The 22,370-nt window shown below is 47.5% G+C and overlaps 1 protein-coding gene across 1 annotated transcript; it reads left to right on the forward strand.

The window, feature by feature from the left end:
* Nucleotides 1–431: 431 nt before the first annotated feature.
* Nucleotides 432–21,498, forward strand: LOC146046164 (blastomere cadherin-like). Its single transcript, XM_083165380.1, has 16 exons — nucleotides 432–609; nucleotides 1,928–2,042; nucleotides 12,437–12,645; nucleotides 13,240–13,383; nucleotides 13,478–13,627; nucleotides 14,122–14,266; nucleotides 14,345–14,517; nucleotides 14,602–14,730; nucleotides 15,595–15,777; nucleotides 17,615–17,859; nucleotides 18,090–18,232; nucleotides 18,671–18,895; nucleotides 19,136–19,351; nucleotides 19,606–19,736; nucleotides 19,839–19,982; nucleotides 20,372–21,498. Exons 1-16 carry the CDS (start codon nucleotides 547–549, stop codon nucleotides 20,576–20,578), a joined length of 2,622 nt encoding a protein of 873 aa, XP_083021506.1. The 5' UTR covers nucleotides 432–546; the 3' UTR covers nucleotides 20,579–21,498.
* Nucleotides 21,499–22,370: the final 872 nt, after the last annotated feature.

The raw sequence follows: 22,370 nt of genomic DNA on the forward strand, positions 1-22,370 counted from the left end.
CAGAATCGGCACCTATGAGAGCAATGTGTCCCTCCTGGAAGGGGTCATGTTGGGAGGTATGCCAGCTACTGACAGGAGCCCCATGACAGACATGCCAGCTACTGACAGGAGCCCCCAATGCAGACATGCTGACAGGAGCCCCCAGGGCAGGCATGACAGCCACTGACAGGAGACCCCAGGGCAGACATATTCACAAGAGCCCCCAGGGCACACACAGCTACTGACAGGAGCCCCCAGGACAGACATGCCAGCAGGGTAACTCTGAGCAGGGAGTGGAGACTGCACTCCTGATGTGATCACCATGGGTTCCATAGAGAGAGGCAGAGCAGGAGTAGTCACGTGGTCCTCACACCCAGGGGCGGGACCATACTGGAGTCGGCTGAATGACATGCCGACCGTCCAATGGGAGCAGGCACCTGCATACGTCACGCTGTGCCGGGCTCACCTGGGACTCTCAGAGCTGAGTTACAGAGCGCAGGGAGAGGAGCGAGTTGTGTGCGAGTCTGTGAGTGTAGAGATCCGGGCCTGGCTCCATCACCCGTACATATGGGGGGTCCCAAACTTCTCCTGCCCACCCTGTGTCTGTGCGGATTGCTGTGCATAGTACAGGTAAGTGTCCCTATATGCGCGCTGGGGGAGATACCGTGCTATATGGTTATAGCGTGTTGGGGGTAATACTGTGCGTGCTGAACGGTTATAGCGTGTTGTTACTGTACAGGATGTATATGTAGATCTATATGCCGCAGGTGATATTATGCATGATGTATATGTAGATCTATATGCTGCAGGTGATACTATGCTATATGCTGAAGGTGATACTGTGTATGCCTTCATTTCACCGATATGCTGGAGGTGATACTGTGTATGGTGCGTGCTATGTGCTGGAGGTGATACTGTGTATGGTGCGTGCTATGTGCTGGAGGTGCTACTGTGTATGCCTTCCTTTCACCGATATGCTGGAGGGGATACTGTGTATGGAACGTGCTATATGCTGGAGGGGATACTGTGTATGCCTTCCTTTCACCGATATGCTGGAGGGGATACTGTGTATGGTACGTGCTATATGCTGGAGGGGATACTGTGTATGTCTACATTTCACCGATGTGCTGGAGGTGTTACTGTGCATGGTGCAGGGCTATACCATGCTGGGGGTGTTCCTGAGCCTGATGCAGCCAGTTCTGTTGCATTAAACCCTGTGTATGGTGTCACCTGAACCACCACATACATAGTGCCTCTTATGGAAGCATGTGGGGGTGCCCAACTCATCCCTCACTGCTGAGCAATGGTTATTAGAACTTTTTTGTCTATTTCAGTGCTAACCAAACTTTTTGAATCCCGGCACCCTACAGTATCAGAATATTTTTCATGGCACCTCTAGGCCAAAAGTTGGTTACTAAAATATTAAATAAGTTGTGACTTAAATGTTCTCCTCAGGTCCAGTTATGTGGTGAGAAACATGATTCACTTCTGTTTATCCACATATTCTTAATTGGAAGCCACAAGCACTGATTTTTGCCTATTTCATTGGCCATAAGTAATTTGAATTGGTTCTGGACCACCAACCCAGAGCACCCCTGCAAGTGTTCTGAGGCACCCCATGGAGCCTAGGTACACAGTTTGGGAACCAAGTTTTTGTACTTTGCCTAAGACTGCATGTTTATGTCTTATATCCAGTACACGCTGTCCTGGGGTCCCCCTATTAGCAGCACCCACCATGTCTGCATATATCCAGTACACGCTGTCCTGGGGTCCCCCTATTAGCAGCACCCACCATGTCTGCATATATCCAGTATACGCTGTCCTGGGGTCCCCCTATTGGCAGCGCCCCCATGTCTGCATATATTCAGTATACCCTGCCTTGGGGTCCCCTGGTGTAACCCTTGTTTCCCCCCCACCACCCTTTGTGATGCTACTGCTCTCTCCCTAGGTGGTGCCCGCGGTAAGCCAGGACCCCGCAGGATGTGTGCCAGGCTTCTCCTCTGACCAGTACATCTTTGCTGTAGACCGTAAGGAGATAAAGAAAGACAAGAAGCTGGGGAAAGGTAATTCACCAATATCTTCCTTTTCTGTTCATTATCTTCTGTACTGTTCATTTTAGAAAACTCCCTGTGATGTGACCCAGGTCTTCCCGGCTTCCTTTTGCATTAATGGGTTAATGTTTACACAAGCCCTGGCATCTGTGGCCTTAATTGCACAATTCTACCTGGCAGCTTTGATGTTAATGATCAGACTGGTTTTCCTGTTTCCTACTTTGCAAAGGACTTAACCCTTTATGTGCGGACCAGTTGCCAACCTGTTGCTGTGTGTATGTACTAAGGTTGCCGGTGTAAATATCCTAGATTTGTGCTATAAAAGTTTGTTCTCTCATGCCCGTCATGGCTCAGTGGGGGTGCTGTAGGTGTTCCTGCCCCCGCCGCCACCACCTTGCTGTAGGTGTTCCTGCCCCCACCTTGCTTTGCTTGTGAAGATCCCATTCTAATCTCTCTACATATTGATAATCTCTCCAGTTACTATAGGTAATGTATGGTTGAAGTACAAGGCAGGAACTAAATGACCATTTAATTATTTATATGCATCCTGTTGGAGGCTGCAGACCTCAGTTTCCACAATATAAAAAAAAAAATTCCATCCATCTTCTGTAATGTAGCAGGCACCAGCACAATTTGCAATGTGACCATGGAGGTGTGTATGTGTAGGCTAGCTGTTATACTTGTATTGTGTGTGTGTGTGTGTGATGGTGCCTCATTGTCTTGTGTGTAGTTGCACATTAGTGTCTCTTTGGCAGAAGATGCCTCAATGTGGGGCAGTACGGATGGTGTGGTTAGCATTACTGCCTCACAGTGCTGAGGTCATGGGTTTGATTCCCACCATAGCCCTAACTGTGTGGAGTTTGTATATTCTCCCCATGCTTGCATGGGTTTCCTCCCTCACTCCAAATATATACTGGTAGGTTAATTGGCTCCCAACAAAATTAACCCTAGAATGTTTGTGCGCATGTACATGTGGTAGGGAATATAGATTGTAAACTCCACTGGGGCAGGGAGTGATGTGAGTGTAATCTCTTTAAAGTACTGCGGGATATGTGTGCGCTAAACTGTTAATTAAAAAAAAAAAAAATTGTCGTGTGTGTAGTTGCAACAGTGTCTCTTGGGCAGAAGATGCCTCATTGTCCTGTGTGTGTGTGTGTGTGTGTGTGTGTGTGTGTGTGTGTGTGTGATCCCACCTTGGTGTCTCCTCCCCCTCCCTCCAAACACTTGTAGGTTTGGTGTTGTGGATTTTTAAATGGTAAAACAAAACCCACCCCCACTATGCAATGTTCCAGTGTGTGAATGAAGGTTTCCCAACCTGCATGGTCTCGCGCCCCCCCCCCCTCCTCCTCCCCTCCTCCTGCATTCCAGAGCTCAGGTTACTTGTGAGGGCTTCTCGCCTGCTAACAGATGTATTGTCACCTAGTTTCTGTTGTGTCTATTCCTCCGGTATGATACTCTATCCCAGGGCTGCTGCTCACCCTGGTGCCACCCTGCCCGCTGGGGGCATAGTCCCCCTGTATATGTGTCTGTTGGGGGGGGGGGGGGGGAGTCTGTCCTGTCCTTGTGAGTGTTTGCAGAGTCCTCCTTATCACTGCTTGGGAATGTGCTACCTATAACTTGGCTTCGTAGTATAACGCACACTCCAATCCATGAATGGCGGATCTTGGGTGGAAACCAGGTGCCACATTGTATCACATTGCTATAAGCTTCTTTATAGAACAGATTACACTAAAATCTTGACCCTGTTTGACTCCCTCCACCCCCCCTGTTGCTGGCTGCTGCTTTGCATCTTGTTAATAGCTGGGGCTGGACTGTAAGACATGTGAATGAGCCTCTCCTTTGAAGTGTTAATATGTTGCAGTTTGGACAGTTCTGGCAGTCTTTATAGGTGCTATTGTCTGTCTCCTGCCCCTCCCACCCTCCTCTGGGTACAGGATCTCCTGGAGAGAATACCCTGCTTCCTGGGCTCCCCTTTGTGCTGGTAATGGTTCTCAGTGTAACTGGAGTGAAACTCCCTCACGTTTCTGTCTCCAGTACCTGGCTCTGCATCCTAACAAAGAGGTATTGTATCGTTGAGTGCAGTGCGAGCCCACCTATGCTTGGGCTTCTTCTAATTAAACTACCCAGTACCCGGATGAACAGTTGACCATAAATGATTGATGTGCGTTTTTCCTGATTATTCCCCCATCCCACATTGCCTTATTGCTTGTCGGCCTTTTGCCTATGTCCACCTTGTGCCTGTCGACTAGTCAAGGTTGACTTAGAGACCTATGATCCACACTCCACTATCTGAAGATTTTCCCTTCAGCCAAAAGACTGCTGATACGGCTGAATAATACATCCGCCGGCCATTGCATTAGCTGTATGTATCTGATGGCTCGGGAACGTGCTCTGACATTTGTAAAGTGCTTGATCTCTGCTCAGCGTCCGGCATCAATCAGAGTATTGACAGGGTCATAACTGGGCAGCAATGGCTACTGGGCTGCACTCCTGTTCTTGTGGCTGCCATTACGGTGTTATGGAAAGTGTATATTTGCTGTACTACGATTCCGCCCGTGGTTATTGAAAGCCGCTGTGCCTAATTGCAGCGAGGGGTTAATGGAATATTGTGGTTGTGTTACAATACAAGTGTTCTGCACAATCCCTGAGCTGGCTTAATGACCCACAAGTACACATTACCTTATCTAACAAACATTTTTTCTGTGTTATTACAATGGCTGCTGTTATCTGCAGATATGGTGCGTGTGTATAGTCTGTACCTGCGCATTCTCATTGCGCCGTGGTCTGCGGCTGTGTTCCGGGGGGCTTGTTAAATCATGTTCTGAGTATCTGATTCTCCTCCCTTCTTTGTGTACTCACCTGTATAAATATGGGGGGGGGGGGGGGGGGGGGGATGGTCTGTGCGGGCCGACAGGTAACCCTGATCCACCAGGTGATCTCTAGCCATACACCAATAATCCCATTTTATAGTCTGTGCGTAACATCCCTACATATGCACCACTAATTATCTCTCCCCAGGTCATGTCATTTATTATAGTGGTACAATAATTGGGGGCCCATGTGCTACAAGTTAAGAATTGACGCCCCAAATACCGAAACAAAAGCCATGTCAACTTTTATGCATATTTTGACCTTTTTGCATGTGTACTATTTGGGGTCAATTCAGACACTGCTGACCTAATGAATCGATCACCTATGTTGTGGGCATGTTAGTGTGTGTAGTTCACCAAGGCTGGAGGTATCTTCTGCTTCTCAGCGATGGGCTGGGATCGGTCCTCGCTTCTGCAGACCAATGTAGCACTCATCAGCCAAATGTGTTTTAACAGTTGGTGTCTGTGATCCATAAACAATCGCTGGGTGTCTCATTACAGCTGGTGACCCCAATCTTCACCCACCTTAAAGAAGCTTAGCTTTGACAGCCAATCACAACAAACTATCTGTAGCATTTAACTTCCTGAAGAGAGGTGAATTGTTGCAGGCAAGGATTTTTTTTTCTATCTACACATGTGTGGCTGGCAGCTTGTGTGTGTGTGGATAGATAGATATAGATATTTATTAGTACTTGTGTATTATCACGGCATACGATATCGCATCCGATTTATCTGCCTTTTTTTTATTTATTTTTTGGCCGATTCGATCTGCGATGCGATTTTGCATCCGATTTTTGGCCATTTCCTGCCGATTTGCATGTTATTCCATCCTTGCACACCCCCAGGTACTATGCGATGTGATTTTCAGGAAAATGCCCCTGATTGTACAATTAAATATTGCATTGCATTGCATGCCAGCAAGTGGCATGCGATGTGATTCGCAGTGTTAAATGCACCCCCATTGTTAACGCCACCCCCACTATCCACGCCAACCCGAAGCGTGGCGAGCACAGCGGTACGCGTCCTCTGACCTTTACATACCCCCACTATCCACGTCGGTGTGGAGTTGATATTAGATAGTGAGGCGAGCCACCAAGCACTAAGCATAGCGAGCGCACGCGGATTACTTTACATGTATTCCGGCGGGCTCGCCGCGCTTCGGGCTCGCCACACTATCTAAAATAAACTCCATGCCGACGTGGATAGTGGGGGTATGAAAAGGTCAAAAGGACGCGTACCGCTGCGCTCGCCACGCTTGGGGGTGGCGTTGACAATGGGGGTGCATTTATCATTGGAAGCACCCATCAGGGTGATTGTACAATTACACATTGCATGCCGCTATATTGCATGCGATGCACTACGATGGAAATCGTGGGTGTGCAATGATGGAACAGCATGCAAATCGGCCGGAAAAATCGGCCGCAAAATCGCATCCGATTTGCGGCCGATTTCATGGGCGCCGTGATAATACACAAGTGTGTGTGTGTGGTTTTTTTTTTCTGCACAAATTTGCTAATTTTGTCCAAGTGTTAAATGTTCTCTACCAGGTTGCCTGACAGTCCCTCTGGCTGTTCAGTTACCATGTGCTGTAAAACATTTCCTAGGTTGCATCCCCTGGCTGGGAGCAGGGTCTTATGATGTGCAAAATATGCAGGCACAAGACTGGGTCATGTGTTCAGGACTGGGAACTGTGGTACTACATGGGGTTTCTGTATGACTTCATCTGGCCCCAAAATCTTTATGTGTGTGTCCAGATGTTGGTAAGGACAAGGTGCCAGCATAATATATGGTATGGGGAGCACGCTAGGCCGATGACTGAACAATCGACTGATGGGGCCGATAATTGAACTGTGTGTGTGTGCCCATTATTAGGACAGTAAGGCTGAGTACACACCACATATGACATGAACACTGAGGTCCCCACAGCAAATATCTGGTATGTCGCATATATACGTGCTCCCATGGGGTGTGACTTACCGCTGCGCTTATCTGCTAACCTGTGCAGTGAGCTGGGGTTATATAGGACCTGCCACAGGTTCTGGCCAATGTCTGCGATGGGCTGTAATGCACAGGACCACAGTGGTGTCTCCTATAAGGATGTGGGGGTGGGGATGGGGTCTGGTGTCCTCGCCCGGTGGGGGGTGGCAGTTGGGGACTCTGGTTTGTGTGAGCTGGGGTTAGATAGTGCTTGCCACAGGTTCTGGAGAGTCTCTGCGATGGACTGTAATGCAAAGGACCATATGCCGCAAAGTGGTGTCACCGTGGGGGGGGGGCTGGTGGCTTCTCCTGTACAGGGGGGTGGCTGGTGACGCTGGGTTTAGATGGTGCTTACCACAGGTGCCTGCCAGTCTCTGCAATGGACTGTCTCCGCACCACACTCTGACGTGGGATGGGTGAAATGCACTTTTCTCTGGATATGTGCTAAGCCATGTAACCTTGGGAATTGGTATAATGAGCTCGGGCTATTAACCTTGACATGCCTAATGAGTGTTGGAGGAAATGTTTTCAGATGTCCGTGTAATGTGATTTCAGTAGCAAAAGGCTGCGGTAATGTCTGTTCTCTGCAATAAGCACCAGTGTGCTGTGTATATAATGGGTAGAGTAATGTGTGAGCAGTGCTGGGTAAGGATCTGCATTCTACCGTAGGTGACAAATCATTGGCAATAACTTGTGGCATTACAGGGGTGTAGTCCTATAGCCAAGGCCTCCTCGGTCCCTGCAGTTGTGCGCCTGGAGATCTTAGTAATGACGTGCATTCGTCCCTGGTACAGATGGTAACACACACTGGCAAGGCAACACTAGGCACAACTGACAGATGCCCGTGCTTGGGTTTTACCTATAATGGTACCGGCTGCATGCCAGTGTTGCTGTATGTGTACAAAATAGTTATATAATTGTTACTAGCACTTGTCACCAACCACTTGTGTGCAGCTGGTACAGAGTATGATGTGGGTGTACTTTTCTCTTTTTTTCTTTTTTTTTTTTTTTCATAGTAACTTGTGACCTGGAGAATGCATGGGGTTAGGTAACCAGACGCCTGCCAGCCTCTGACCCATGTGCATGTGTTGCCACTCTGCAGGCTAGTGCTGGGTCAGGACCTCTATATATGGAACTTCTCATTTCGGTTCCTCTTCTCGGATTGTCTGCACCCTTCTAAATTCTTATAGCAGCTATGTGATCTGGTTCTTCTGTCCCTATCTGAGTATATGCTATCTTGGTGCAGTCTAGACTCACTTCCTCTGCATAGATCCCAAGTCCCTGATCTGTACCCAGTGCATGGGCAACAACCCTCAGCCTATACACTGTATAGAACATCTCCTTATTCAGTTGGCGTGGGCTGGGATTCACCAGTGCATGTGGTTACTGGTGCAGGATTGCTACAGGTAGTATATGTACCAGTGCCCCATACCTCCTGTGCGGTATCTGGTGCATGGTGCTCGATGGCTAGTGGTAGCATATAAGGGAAGGGGAAGTACCAGTGCCCCATACCTCCTGTGCTGTTACTGGTGCATGGTGCTGGATGGCTAGTGGTAGCGTATATGGGATGGGGGGGGGGGGTGTACCAGTGCCCCATATAGCCTGTGCTGTTACTGGTGCATGGTGCTGGATGGCTAGTGGTAGCATATATGGGATGGGGGGGGGGTGTACCAGTGCCCCATACCTCCTGTGCTGTTACTGGTGCATGGTGCTGGATGGCTAGTGGTAGCGTATATGGGATGGGGGGGGTGTACCAGTGCCCCATACCTCCTGTGCTGTTACTGGTGCATGGTGCTGGATGGCTAGTGGTAGCGTATATGGGATGGGGGGGTGTACCAGTGCCCCATATATCCTGTGCTGTTACTGGTGCATGGTGCTGGATGGCTAGTGGTAGCATATATGGGATGGGGGGGGGGTGTACCAGTGCCCCATATATCCTGTGCTGTTACTGGTGCATGGTGCGGGATGGCTAATGGTAGTACAGATGGGGTGGGGGGTGTACCAGTGCCCCATACCTCCTGTGCTGTTACTGGTGCAGGATGACTAGAGCAGTGGTTCTCAAACTGTGGGTTCTGGCCCCAAAGTGGGTCCTGAACTTCTCAGCATGGGGTCGCGACTCCATGTTACTGACCATCAGACTGATGACATCTAATCTCAGTGAGTGGTTCAAGGAGTCTGAACAACCTGTTGCATTGTCTGTTATTTTAGAATTTTTGCATCATTTTATGCCTCCACGATGCTGCCATGTATGAGCTGACTACACATGTGACGTGATTGCCTTCTGCAGTAACTTGCTGGGGTCCTGTCATTATTTTTGTCTGATGGGGTCCCAGAGCAAATAGTTTGGGGACCTCTGGACTAGAGGTAGTATAGATGGGGTGGGTGGTGTACTAGTGCCCTATACCTCCTGAGCTATTGCTGGGGCATGGAGCAGGATGGCTAGTGATAGCATAGATGGGGTTTGGAGGGGGGGGGGGTTGTACCAGTGCTGTTACTGGTGCAGGATGGCTAGAGGTAGTATAGATTGTATGGGGGTTGGGGTAGAGATTCAGAAATAGATATTTTCTTTCCCGTAAGTGAATCCATTGTGTGTGAGACTTTGACATCTGCAAATAACCCGGCGGCTGTCGGAAAGTAATGCAGAAGGTAAAAAGCTCTTAAGGCCACGTAAAAGCAGCATTATGAATATTTAACTTCAGCATCTATCTGCCTATAAACAGGGGGTAATTGGAGGCAACAGCAGTTATAGTATGAGGAGCTGGGTCCCCAGCAGCACAGAGTTTATCAGGAGATGGGGGATGTGTCAATGAGGACAGGGCTGCATATGAGTGGCAGTGACATGATGTGAGGAGGGGAATGGGGGAGCAGGAAGCCAGACTGAGTTATATAGTGGGAGGAGCATGTTCCCCAACAGCACAGAGTATATCAGGAGATTTGTGATGTTTACCACTATATAGTTTTTGGCTGGCACCTGGTGTTTGTCTTTGGTCTCTGCTGTAGCTTTTCGGATGGTGTACTTGCCAGAATGGCAGAAAGCGCCCGGCGCAGCGTAATGAGCATCACTTCTCATTGCTATAAGGAGATAGGCTGGATACTCCTGTACTGTCCTCGTGACCATCCTAGGGTGGCACAGAATAAATGTCCCTTTGTGCCCTGTCCATGTGATTCCCGGCTGTGGTCACGTGCCAGCCTGCAGGGCAGCGGTCAGCAGATTGTCCCTAGCAATCCCAATATAGATCAAACACCAGCAGTGGTTACCCGGGAGCGCTGAGTGCTCTCTGCCTATAGGAAGGAGCTTTCATCTACTCTGTAAGGCCTACTAAAGCTGGCGCCAAAAATCTCATAATTGTGTTTGGTAAAGTAATGGGTTGTTTTATCAAATCCAATATTCCCGTTCTGCAGCGATTCCCAACCTTGGTACTCTGGGTCTTTAAACAGGCCAGGTTTTTAAGGATAGCCATATTTGAGCATCGGTAACTTAATCTGTGCTCAAGTATGGATGTTGCAAAAACTGGGTCTGTAAATGTATGTTGTGTACTGAAGTTGGCTCTTCAATGGTCTTATTCCAATACCGAATTCGGGAATTATTAGAAGCTCTTATCAATGAAACTTGTATCTTAGCTTCGAGTCTTGGACGTGAAAGGGTTAAATTGCGTGCAGATGCAGCACAAGGCTCCGCGCTGCAGAACGCTCTGGAATAAATCCCTGGCTCTATAGAGGGGACTGTGTGCACTTGAAAGCAGAGCCCCGGGGTCAAATTCTCATCCCTCTTACATAACGTTCATGAGAATGGCACTCGCATCTTGTGTTGTTTATGTGCCACACGATGCAATCGTGCCCAGACAATAGGCCATTGTACACATCTGCATATACAGTTTACCTTGCAGAGTCTGCCCGCATTTACCCTGCTGAGCTGCAGCCAATGGCTGTGTGTTCAGTGTTACAGGTAAGGTGGGTTATACTGACTGGATGGGGATTGTAATGCCTGACGTGTACCTGTGCGGAGCTAGTGACCTGTACTATAGTGGGGGAAGGTGGAGCTAGTGACCTGTAATATAATAGTGGGAGCTGGACTAGGGGGAGTGTAGTGGAGGGTGGAGCTAGTGATCTATACTATAGTGGTGGAAGCTGGACTAGGGGGAAGGTGGAGCTAGTGAGCTGGACTAGGCACTGTGGGGGGGGGGGGGGGGTTCTGGACTATGGAGACTGTAGCATTGGGTGGGGTCAGCTGGACTGTAGCAGGGCGTAGGAGCAAGACTGTAGCTTCGGATAGTGAGCTGTAGAGCAAACTGTTTTGTGGTGACAGAGTTGCCGTCCTTTGTGCAGGACCGGAGGAAGCGGCACAATGTCCCCTATTGTATCCTGAGAGTACAAAGCCTCCACTGTTTACATGTTGTCACCGCACTTCCCATAGAGAGCTCATCTGCTTACAATGACACCTGTGGGATATCTCGCTGGCTGATCTTAACCGAGTCTTCCTGTCTAAGTACCTCATTACTTGGGGCACGAGTTGGATCTATTGGTGATGAGGGGGTCGGGTCCCGATGGGCCATTCCATGGGCCATAGCAAATTCATTTGACTTTTCCTCTGCCCCAATGCTAGGTACACACCAGAAATATGCAGATCGTAAGCCGATCGTCTCTATTGAAGCATACGATCCGTACCCAGTTGAAGGGGGCGTTTTCAAATCCTACCTGCTGCAGGGAAGTGGAACTGCGCGGGTAAAGAAAGATGTAGGGTGCTAGAATGTCAACACTAAGTGCCGACACTGCAGAATGGTGATTTTTTTTTAAGGGGTAAGGGCATTCTATGTTGCAGCATTATTCGCAAAACTGCGCCTAATGCAGGGACACTATCCACTTTAGCTACATCTACCCCTGGCTCGAGTTAAAATGCCAGCCATTTGGCTCCTAAGTCATTTTTCACACTGCCTGTGATATGGCAGTTAGGAGCTGATTGTACTGTAGCTCTGCCCTGTATCACACACTCCAAATCTCAGTATTTTAGATTACTGCCCCAGAGAGACTGTCCATGCCCTCCCCCCATGTGGACGATTAATGGTGACCTGAACAAAGCGAACCTGCCCAAATGACGAGCAACACATTGCACTAATGGTGGGGTCCATGTGCAGCAAGAAACATGTCGCTCTAATAAGCACTACCCCTGATACTGCAGTCAGTGGCTGGTTCTAGAACAGTCATCAAGTATATAAATGGTCCCCACACATCTATTTGCCACTTGCTGAAATAACTAAACCTCGTCCTCCTGTTCTGATGACGCAGCCTGGGAATGCCGAGACAATCTACGTAGCTAAACATGATAAAACCTGTGCTTGGTGACTATAGCCGCTCTTGTCTCGTACAGCTAGCACCATGTGTGTGTTATGGGCACGCTGCAGAAATACAGGGGTATCCAGGTAATGCGTACGTGCTACAGCACACTGATCACATGACTGCGCTTGCCTTCTGTGTAAAGATCTATTGTGGCCAGCTAGGGAACATCTGCTGGAATATCGCCTCCGCTGTTCTATCTGTTTTTTTTTTTCTTTTTCTTTCCAGTACATTTTGTTGAATGCACTCCGCGGAAACATGTGAAATATGATGTCAGCGATCCCCGCTTCCTGGTGCTCTCAGACAGCAGTCTGACCGCAAAGCGACACGTGAAGCTTCACGGACCAGACATCAGGTTTTCTGTCACTACATGGGATCCACACGGGAACAAGTTCACCACCGCGGTCTCTATAAAGAGATTAAAGCGTTCTAAAGAGGTAGGTGTGTCTGTCACTCTAGTCTACTCTAGCTGCGCACTTGTTGGACATTGGGAACTTCTGTGATATTCCAAACTCAGTCCTCAATGTGCACCAACGGTCCAGGTTTTATGAATTGTCCATGGCTCAGCACAGATGAATAAATCAAGATGACTGATGTACTAATTAATTCACCTGTGAACAAGCATTGATATACCTAAAACCTAGACCATTGGGGTGTCTTGAGGACCATGTTTAGAAACCTCTGTGATGACCCTTTACTGGTGTCCTCAACTTGTCTGTCACCCTCCCCCATCAAAAAAAAAAAGACTCCAGTCCTCCTGCACCTGCTGGTGTAGGCTCAGACTTGGTGCTGTATAATGTATGGTCAGCAGACAGATGTGCTGGCCTGGTGCACATCACCCAACACTAGACTTCATACTGCTGCAACGGTGGGGGGGCGACTTGTTTTGCCCGCCTTAAGATGGAGCGGCTTAGCCTTGTGATTTGGAGACCTTGTCATTGCCTTCCTATCCTCTACCCCTGCCGTCTCAAGGGGCAACCTATGGTGTTCTATTCATGATGCAATCTCTTGCTTTCTCCTCCCTTCTGCAGAGAGCGCAGCGCAAAGGCAAGTTACCCTTGATGACCTTCCCAGAAACACGGACCGGCCTGAGGAGGAAGAAGAGGGAATGGGTGATCCCACCCATCAAAGTGTCTGAGAACCAGAGGGGACATTTCCCCAAGCAACTAGTACAGGTAAATGCGGGTGTTGTAACATCCATGGCTTATCTGGGGTGGGTGGTGTGTATTGGGTGACGATAAACTTTGGCTTTTGCTGTTTTTCTTCCAGATGAAATCCAATAAAGGAACAGGGATCTTCTACAGCATCACCGGTCAGGGCGCAGACACCCCACCTGTGGGTTTCTTCAGTGTAGAGCGAGAGACGGGCTGGATGTTGGTGAACCAGCCACTGGACCGTGAGAAATATGCCTCTTTTAAGGTTAGTGTCTCATTTGCTGCTGGTGCGTGAAGCCCTCTGAATCTCAGGCACTGCGTGTGGTTGGTATTTACCTGTGACTTAATGCAGGCCAAAGTCTCACTGAGCATCTGGCAAGGCCCAGTTGGGTGTCTAATGTAATATTATGTGCCACCCGATGGCCAAGAAACTGTGCTGCCGGAGTCACTGTTACATTGGTAACTGCTACGATGCACGTGGTACCCTGCAGCAAGTGAGCCATGGCATACCACCAAGCCTGCACCCAACAAAGAACCTCAGGTGCTAAAATTCCCAGTGCTCCTGTGAGATATGCTGGAATCTTTGCCGTCTTTTGCACAATGTTGCCAGGAGGTGAGTACTATGGAAGACTTGCACAAGAGCCCTCTTACCATCAAACACCCCATGCTAGAACTGACCATATTACTAGATCTTCCAGTACATAGGTTGGACCCATCCTCCAAGCCATTAATCTTATCGCTCATTTGTTTGTGATGCAGCTCCAGTCTCATGCGGTGTCTGTGAATGGCGAGTCTGTGGAACTGCCGATGGACATAGTCGTTGAGGTTATTGATCAGAATGATAATAAACCCATCTTCACAGAGGAAGTGTTTCAAGGATACGTCAGAGAAGGTGTTCCTCCAGGTGAGACCTGACTACTTTCCTCCTTAATATCAATTTCAGATGAGCTTAGAATTGGCTAGTAATACCATCCTTCTGCAGGTACGTCGGTGATGACTGTATCTGCTACAGACGCAGATGACCCAGAAACGGATAATGCCAAGCTGGGCTATTCCATTCTAAAGCAGGAGCCAGAAGACCCAAGTCCGGGGCTCTTTACCATCAACAGTGAGACAGGAGTGATCAGCGTGATTGGGACAGGGCTGGACAGAGAGGTTGGAAGTTCCTGAGTTTAGAGGACACACAATGACTTAATGTAGGTCTCTGATCCCTCTAACCTCGTAACTTATTTCCTACAGAAAATTCCGCAGTATAAGCTGACTCTGCAGGTGGCAGACATGGATGGCACTGGGCTGTCCTCGACCGGCGTCGCCATTATCCAGATCACAGACTCTAATGATAACGCCCCAGTGTTTAATCCTCTAACGGTAAGCTGTTCAGTTTTGGGGATTCCCTCAGTGTCTGTCCCATTAATATGGTGATCCATAACTTGTCATAGTGTGGGTGATGTGACCAGGGTATCGGGGTGCTGGTACAGCGGTGTCTGCCACGCGGCGCACTGAATTACTAAACTGCTATGCATTTTGTAATGTGGCAAGTCTTCTCGCTTGGTGTCCTAGCTGCGGACAGGACTGCTCTGTGTACCAGAGGCGCTAAGCTGTGACTCTCGCACATGTATTGGGGATAACGCCGGTACCAGACACAGTGGGAGGACACTTCTACGTAGTATAAAACTTAGAGGATAATTGATTTGTGGCAGTGGCGAGATTAAGCACACCCCCTCCCAGCTGAACCCTGCACCTTTCTTCAGCTACACGGCTTTTTACTTAGCCAAACTCCATTTTCTTGGTTTGTACCACATTTTCAACTATACTAATGCCCCATCCAGCATGGTTTGTTGCAGAGGAAGTTGCTACATCCTGCCCACAAACTGTCACTGCCGCGCCACTCCTTCCCACCGCCATTGTGTCAAACGTTCCCTAAAAACACACTTCTTCACCCTTGCCCATTGGACCTCTCCATAATGCAAGTCTTTCTCCCACATCCTTACTCTTGTCTCTTGCCATGTATGCTCACGAGCAGGGTCCTCCATCCTTAGTGAATCGTTCATTCCCCTATCTCTGCTACTTCTACTGTTACATCTTATGTAGTTTACGCTGTACTGCTCTCCGGACATTTGCACCACCTTATACATAAAAACTGCTCATAGTGGTCTCCGTGAATAGCTTCTGTTTTGCGTGCGACTATAATGCGTCCTCTTAAAAATGTCTGAATTGTGTTCTCTCTAATAGTACACTGCGCTGGTACCAGAAAACGAGAAGGAGTTTGAAGTTCAGCGACTGACTGTCACGGACAGCGACGAGCTGAATTCTGCCGCCTGGCGTGCAGTGTATAAGATAAAGGGCAATGAGGGCGGCTTTTTCTCTGTCCGCACAGACCCGGATACGAACGACTGTATTCTCACTACGGCAAAGGTAAGTGCCCACATCTGTGCATACTGACTCATTTCTCGTCCTCTCCCTTATTGTGAGGAGCCAGAAGCCGGCCTCTGTCTACAGCATGTTATCTCCTAGTTTCTACCCACGGCGATCTTGCTATACAGAAGAATATATTGTGTAGTCTGTCTCCTGACTTCAACCTGATAATCTAGTGTTTCCGTGACCTTGCGCTGCTCTTCTTGGTTCCACCACCCCCCTCGTTCCCAGAAGGAGAACTGGCATACGCATTATGTGTTGTAAACATTGTTTGAGCAGGCAAACATATTGTGCAATGAAGCGTCTAGATTTACATGGCGTCATGATGGAGTTCTCTCAGTGGGACTGCTCCCTCTGGTGGCCAGCTATGGAAAATGAGGAATTGACTGACTAAACCATATTAAGATGGTGGCTGTCATAAGAGTATGCTAATAAGGGACAGGAAATCTTATGACAGTAATCCTGGCTTCAGCGAATGACACCAAGATTGTGTGACTTTAACAAGTCCAGGACTCTGTGGACCCATACTAGGAGAGTCCTGCCGGAAGGGCCCAGACCTGAATAATGCTGAAAGCCTTCTCTGCAACCAGGGATAGTACTCCTACCTTGGAAACAGCCTGGGTCACAAAGGCTGCAGTAGAGGAAGCCTTTCAGCTAGGTTTCCTTTGGCATGGTTGGCGACTACACATCCAATTTTGGGAGAAGATTCCTTGGATGCTCTCTAGCACATCCGCTTTAGCAGTGGTGGGAGGACTTATTATATGGGTCCTGGTCTGACCAGCTGATGCAGGAACCTAGGCCTAGAGGTTTAGCAGGGTCTTTAGAGTTTGGGGTTAGTTAACTAGAAAAATTGACTTGGAAGGTAGAGGTCTCTAGTTATGTTCCTTTGGGCAAGCAACAGGCCCTAAGTGATGCCGGTGGGAGGTACTTTTTTTTTTTTTTATTTGAAGAAAGATAGGTGGATGGGAGCATCTAGGAATGTGGAGGAGGGAAGAGGACCTGGAATCTCAGACAAACACGATTCATGAGAGCCAGCTATTCCAGTATGTTCCAACTCGGCTGGGAGCTCATGTAATACATCTTCAAAACAGACCAAAATTCTTTAGACATCTTGGAGACTCTTTACATGGTGACTGGTTATGCCTTAAATCTCGGTGGATCTCCACACAGATGATTTAATTCTAAGGATGTTTATCTAGTCCAGTTTTGGAGGAGCTTCAGTCTCTTCTCAGACTTGCAGTAAGAGATTGTCCTTCTCTGTTTTGGGCTCCATTTTTTTTTTTTTATTACACTGAGGGCTGTAGCTACGCTGAAGATCAGGTCTGTTATGCAGGCCAGAATAAGGTCGGTGCAATAATCTTTAATCCTCCTAAACTTCTAATCTGATCTCCCAGGGTTATAGTATCCCCCTCATCTCCATAGATTGACAGCAGTTTAGGAGTCCTAAGGAGGGATAATGGATTGATTGAAGTCCAACATGGTTCCCACCTAGAGAATGGAATTTCGAGGGGTGTTTCTGGAAACCATTAGTATTCTTGCCAGAAGACCTTGCAGGTCTGCCAGAGTAGTAGTCTGGTTTCTAGGCTCCTGCGGATGGCCTTGTGCATGACATAATGGTGGTAGTTAGGAGAAGGAGTAGCTATAGGTGTATAATTGCATGAACTGCAAGCTTTCCTGACCTCGTGGTGCACAGTGTTCCACAGATGGACTAAAGTTTAGTGTAAACACAACAATCCCCCTGATACTGCAGTAGCATATCTTGGTGCACTGCCGTGGAAATACAAAGCCATATTACCCCTCAAGCTTACACCTCTTGTGATCTTTCTCCTCTGGCCAGGGTTTGGACTTTGAAACCAAAAAGCAGTTTGTACTACTGGTCACTGTGGAGAATGAAGAACCTTTTGCCATCAAACTGCCAACCTCCACTGCGACCATTACTGTGAATGTGGAGGACGTTAATGAGGCTCCGTTCTTCAAGCCGGTTGTCAGCGTGGCAGAGGTGTCAGAGGACCTTCATCGCGGAGTGAAGATAATAGCGCTTGTTGCTCAGGATCCTGACAAGCAGCAGAACCAGAAGCTCAGGTTAGTCCCTAGATGCCAAGGTTGGTTGGGGAATGAGGGTGGGCCAACAAGTCTGTCTTTTTATGGTAATTAATGGTTATGGTGCAATAAACCGATCGGTGCAGCAGTTCTGCTTTGTTTTTAATGGTAAGGAGGCTAAACTGTAAGACAATTAGTCCCCTTCAGTCAAAATCTACGATTTGTATTGTTTTTTTAATAGGATTTGCTAACTTATTTATCCCCTCCTCCAGGTATAAAATTGGTAATGACCCCGCTAAATGGGTTTCCGTGAATGAGGACACTGGAATTGTCACTGGAAACGGCAACCTGGATCGAGAGTCTGAATTTGTCAAGCACAACAATTACACGGTCATCGTGATGGTGACAGATGATGGTAAGACTGTAAAACGTTCGTGGGCTGATTGTCGGGACCCTGTCCGGCACCCACACAGTCGGGATCCTGACAGTCATTAACCCGACGTCGGGATCCTGACTGTTAAAACAGACGTCCGGGTTCCCGACGGCCGTCGGCTATTTTCCCTTGTGGGGGTCCACGACCCCCATAGAGGGAGAGTAGAATGAATAGGTGGCTCGCGTAGGTCCTGGCGGGGTCCTGACTGTCGGTGAATCATACCACACCCGATTGTGTCTGCTCCTCCCATACGTTTCTTCCAGAATCCTTCACGCTTAATACTTTGCATTTTAAACTACGTTTTAGTTTTACATTATGTATTTAGACCTTTAGTTGTTGCAGGTATTTTAATGGAGTCTGATTCCTTCCTTGTGTTATGTCTGCGGCTACAAGTTCTACTCATGACTCTTCTCTCTGCAGGGATTCCCTTTGCCACCGGTACTGGAACACTCGTCCTGCAACTGATTGATGTGAATGACAATGGTCCAATACCTAGCCCTCGTGCCTTCACCATGTGCAACCGAAATCCAGAGCCCCAGGAGTTCTCAATCAGCGACGCTGATCTTCCCCCGAACACTTCCCCTTACAGGGTGGAGCTCTCACATGGGTCAGACTTGGCCTGGGTGGCAGAGATGAAAGGAACAGGTAACCACCATTGTCCTGTAGAATGCCTCATTGATGGCTGTCCTACAGATTGTGCCAGGTTTATCCAGCCCACCGGCGTGCCAGATCAGTCTGCCATTGCTGCGAATGGAGCAGGCATCTCACGCATGCCACAACGAGTGATGCGTCGTATGGATAAGTGCGGCTCAATCTGTAGTTTCATCTCAGAAGTGTTGGCTTAGGAAGGCGTAACTAGAACTTGCCTTTTTGTTTCTCAACCAGATGCGATGCACCTCCGACCCAAAGAAGAGCTGAAGATTGGAGACTACTATGTGTATATCCGCCTGTATGATGCGAAGGACCTGGCGCAGGTCACTGTGGTGAATGCCACAGTGTGCAGCTGTGAGGGCAACTCAATCAGCTGTAATGCGACACGCGTTGCTGGCTTTGAACTGCCAACTATACTCATCATTTTGGGATCTGTTTTGGCTCTGCTAAGTGAGTTCTCTGCTATTTCAAGTGAATGTTTGTGTATATGTATGGACCTCTATGTAATGGAACCCAAACGTCAGGCAGAAATTGTTCTAATGCCACCTTGTGTCTGTCTTGGATCAGAAGTCCTAAGATGTTGGTGGTCTCAGATTCTATCCATGCTCTGAAATCCGATGTTTTTGGCTTTGGATGATTGGGGGCTAGGGTCTTGGATGTGTGGCCCATGTAATTCAGACCTGATTTTCTGATGTCCTCTGCAGTTCTCATCCTGCTACTGTTACTGTTCTTGAAGCGGAAGAGGGTGGTGAAGGAGCCCTTACTACTACCAGAGGATGACACCAGAGACAACATCTTCTATTACGGTGAAGAGGGTGGTGGAGAAGAAGACCAGGTGAATTTGATGGACCTTGTTATAAGCACAGAATGTTTCCCATAAACCTGTGTTGGCTCTGTTCTGCGGAAGTTCTGACTAACATAACACTCTCTCTCCCAGGACTATGACTTAAGCCAGCTGCACCGTGGACTAGACGCCCGGCCTGATGTCATGAGGAATGACGTGGTGCCCACGCTAATGCCTGCACCACAGTACAGACCACGTCCATCAAACCCTGATGAGATTGGGAACTTCATTGATGAGGTGAGATATGTAGGGGGACTAGGTGGGGTGTGACACTGACTCTGTCCAGATCTCCAGAAGTCTTAATTTAACCTACTAAGAGTTAACATTTGGAAAGTCCGTTTGGTCTGCCTGGACAATGAGTGCTGTCCTGGGTAGCCCATTCCGGGAAATTGCTTAATGGATTCTCAGACTCATTAAAGGCAGAAATTACCGGTACGCTGCCATCCCACGCCGGTCTCCCGGGATGGTCTAATTTTTTCCATCTGTACAATTTGCTATCAAACATCTGCAGGCTTGACACAAACATTGGCTATGGACTTGGAGCTATTGATAGTGTTTGATATATGGGGGGGTTGGGGTTATTTTCTTCTCTAAATCCAATGTAATTTTTGTTTTGTTTATGCAAGAACCTCCATGCTGCAGACAACGACCCGACTGCCCCACCTTACGACTCCCTCCTCGTCTTCGATTACGAGGGTAGCGGGTCAGAGGCCGCTTCGCTCAGCTCCTTGAACTCCTCCAGCTCGGACGGCGACCAGGACTATAACTGTCTGAACGACTGGGGGCCCCGCTTCCGGAAGCTGGCAGACATGTATGGGGGTGATGAAGACTAGTTTGCTGGGGGGGGGGGACAGCTGCCAGATTTATCCAGAACTTCTGCCACATCGCCTTAAACTATTCGTTTTTGAAAAAAAATAATTTAATTTTTTGGGGCTGGGGAATCCAGTGTCTACCTGGCGTGGGATGTTCCTCTCCCAGTTCATGTTACACAGCCCATGCCCTCCTCTCTGGCGTCTTGCATCTAAGCTGGCACAATGGAGTTGCCAAGCCAAAGACTTGAATAGTTTGCCTGAAGTGCCCACTGTTACCAGTGAGGGTCTGGCTTGTGCCCTCCTTCCTGCAGGATCGCTACCTGTGAGTCTTGGTTCTAGGGTGGCTGCTGTTTTAGAGACTGATACCACTAATCAGAATGTAGACTTTAAAGATTCAATGCGGGTCTCCGCTGGGTGATCCAAGTTTTTATTTTAAAGATTGATTCACTCACATGGAGCATCCACCAATCATAGCGCACCCATCTACCACTGGAATCTGGTTTAGACTGCATAGACCTTACACCCCAAGTTTTCTGAAGGTCCTTTATATTTTGGGGTGTTACCACAATTTTTTTTTAGGTCTGTGCATATTGAAAGAGGATTGGATAATTTAGGGGTGTGCGGAGATGACTCTTTGATGGAATCGGACACTATATATACACCCCGGTGCATGAAAATTCCCAGAGCTGCTGAGTAACGATACGTGGGTGTTCTGGCACCAGAGTTCATCCAGTCTCCTAATTCACTACTTTGGCCTTACAATGGCCGTCTTTGGTCTTACACTGGCGTCTTGCTTTTTTTAAAATATATTTTGTTTTCTTTTTCCCTTCTGGTTTTTTATTTACTATTTATAGGAATATTATCTTTTTTTGTATCAAACTTCAAAAAGATTTAATGCAATCCAAATACATTTTATTAAAGGCCGGTGTGTTTTTTTTTTTATTTAACATTTTGATACAAGGAAGCTTTTTCTCTCCCTGTTGTGAGTGCAGGGAAAAGTACTACTTCCTGGGTGGTGGTATGCTGTACGGGTCCCTGTTGCTGTGTTAGTAGTTAGAGTACAAACCCTCATTCAGTACTATATTTGGGGAATTTTTTTAAGTTTTTCTTTTAAAGTGTTCAACAGAGAAATAAACAAACATAGAAACAAAAGGGCCACAAATATGACCACATTTTTTTTTTTTAAAGTATATTAGCATGCAAAAATATCCAGGGATCTTTTGGTACTGATGTTGCTAAAAGTTTAATAAGCCATGAACCACATACCAAAAAGGACTACAATTAGACAGGTCCATCATATATGGATCATTGATGGCCTGCAGCTACACCCACAGTCGGGTGAAGAGGATGGAAACATTTTATTGAGTCTCTAAGGAGTGTAGTACCAACAATTTTAGATTTTAAAAGCAATCTTTCATTTTGGTAGCAATAGAGCTTGTTGTCCCAGTCTTCTTCACCCGGAGAGATCCCAGATCTCGCTCCTAAGCAATTTCATGGGTTATAAAGAAGGGTTATCAAGCATCTGGGCTGACAGAGGATCAGTCACTGACATAATGGTTTATTATCGTGTGTGTGTGTGTGTATATGTATATATGTGTGTGTGTGTGTGTGTGTGTGTGTATGTGTGTGTGTATATATATATATATATATATATATATATATATATATATATATATATATATATATATATATATATATATATATATATATATATATATATATATAATGTGTATATATATATATATGTATGTATATCATGGTTACTCAAACTCTGTCCTCAATGTAACCTATGGCCTTATTCTAGTTCACTCTT

The sequence above is a fragment of the Crinia signifera genome, chromosome 11 (assembly GCF_055691185.1).
Source record: "Crinia signifera chromosome 11, ASM5569118v1, whole genome shotgun sequence".
Lineage (NCBI taxonomy): Eukaryota > Metazoa > Chordata > Amphibia > Anura > Myobatrachidae > Crinia > Crinia signifera.

What these genes read in the sequence shown, in the direction of transcription:
- LOC146046164 (XM_083165380.1), top strand. Translation starts at nt 547, where the DNA reads ATGGGGGGTCCCAAACTTCTCCTGCCCACCCTGTGTCTGTGCGGATTG. An exon ending in CAGTGTTTAATCCTCTAACG is followed by an intron (nt 14,731 to 15,594) that starts GTAAGCTGTTCA and finishes TCTCTCTAATAG; the next exon opens with TACACTGCGCTGGTACCAGA. An exon ending in CAGCAGAACCAGAAGCTCAG is followed by an intron (nt 17,860 to 18,089) that starts GTTAGTCCCTAG and finishes CCCCTCCTCCAG; the next exon opens with GTATAAAATTGGTAATGACC.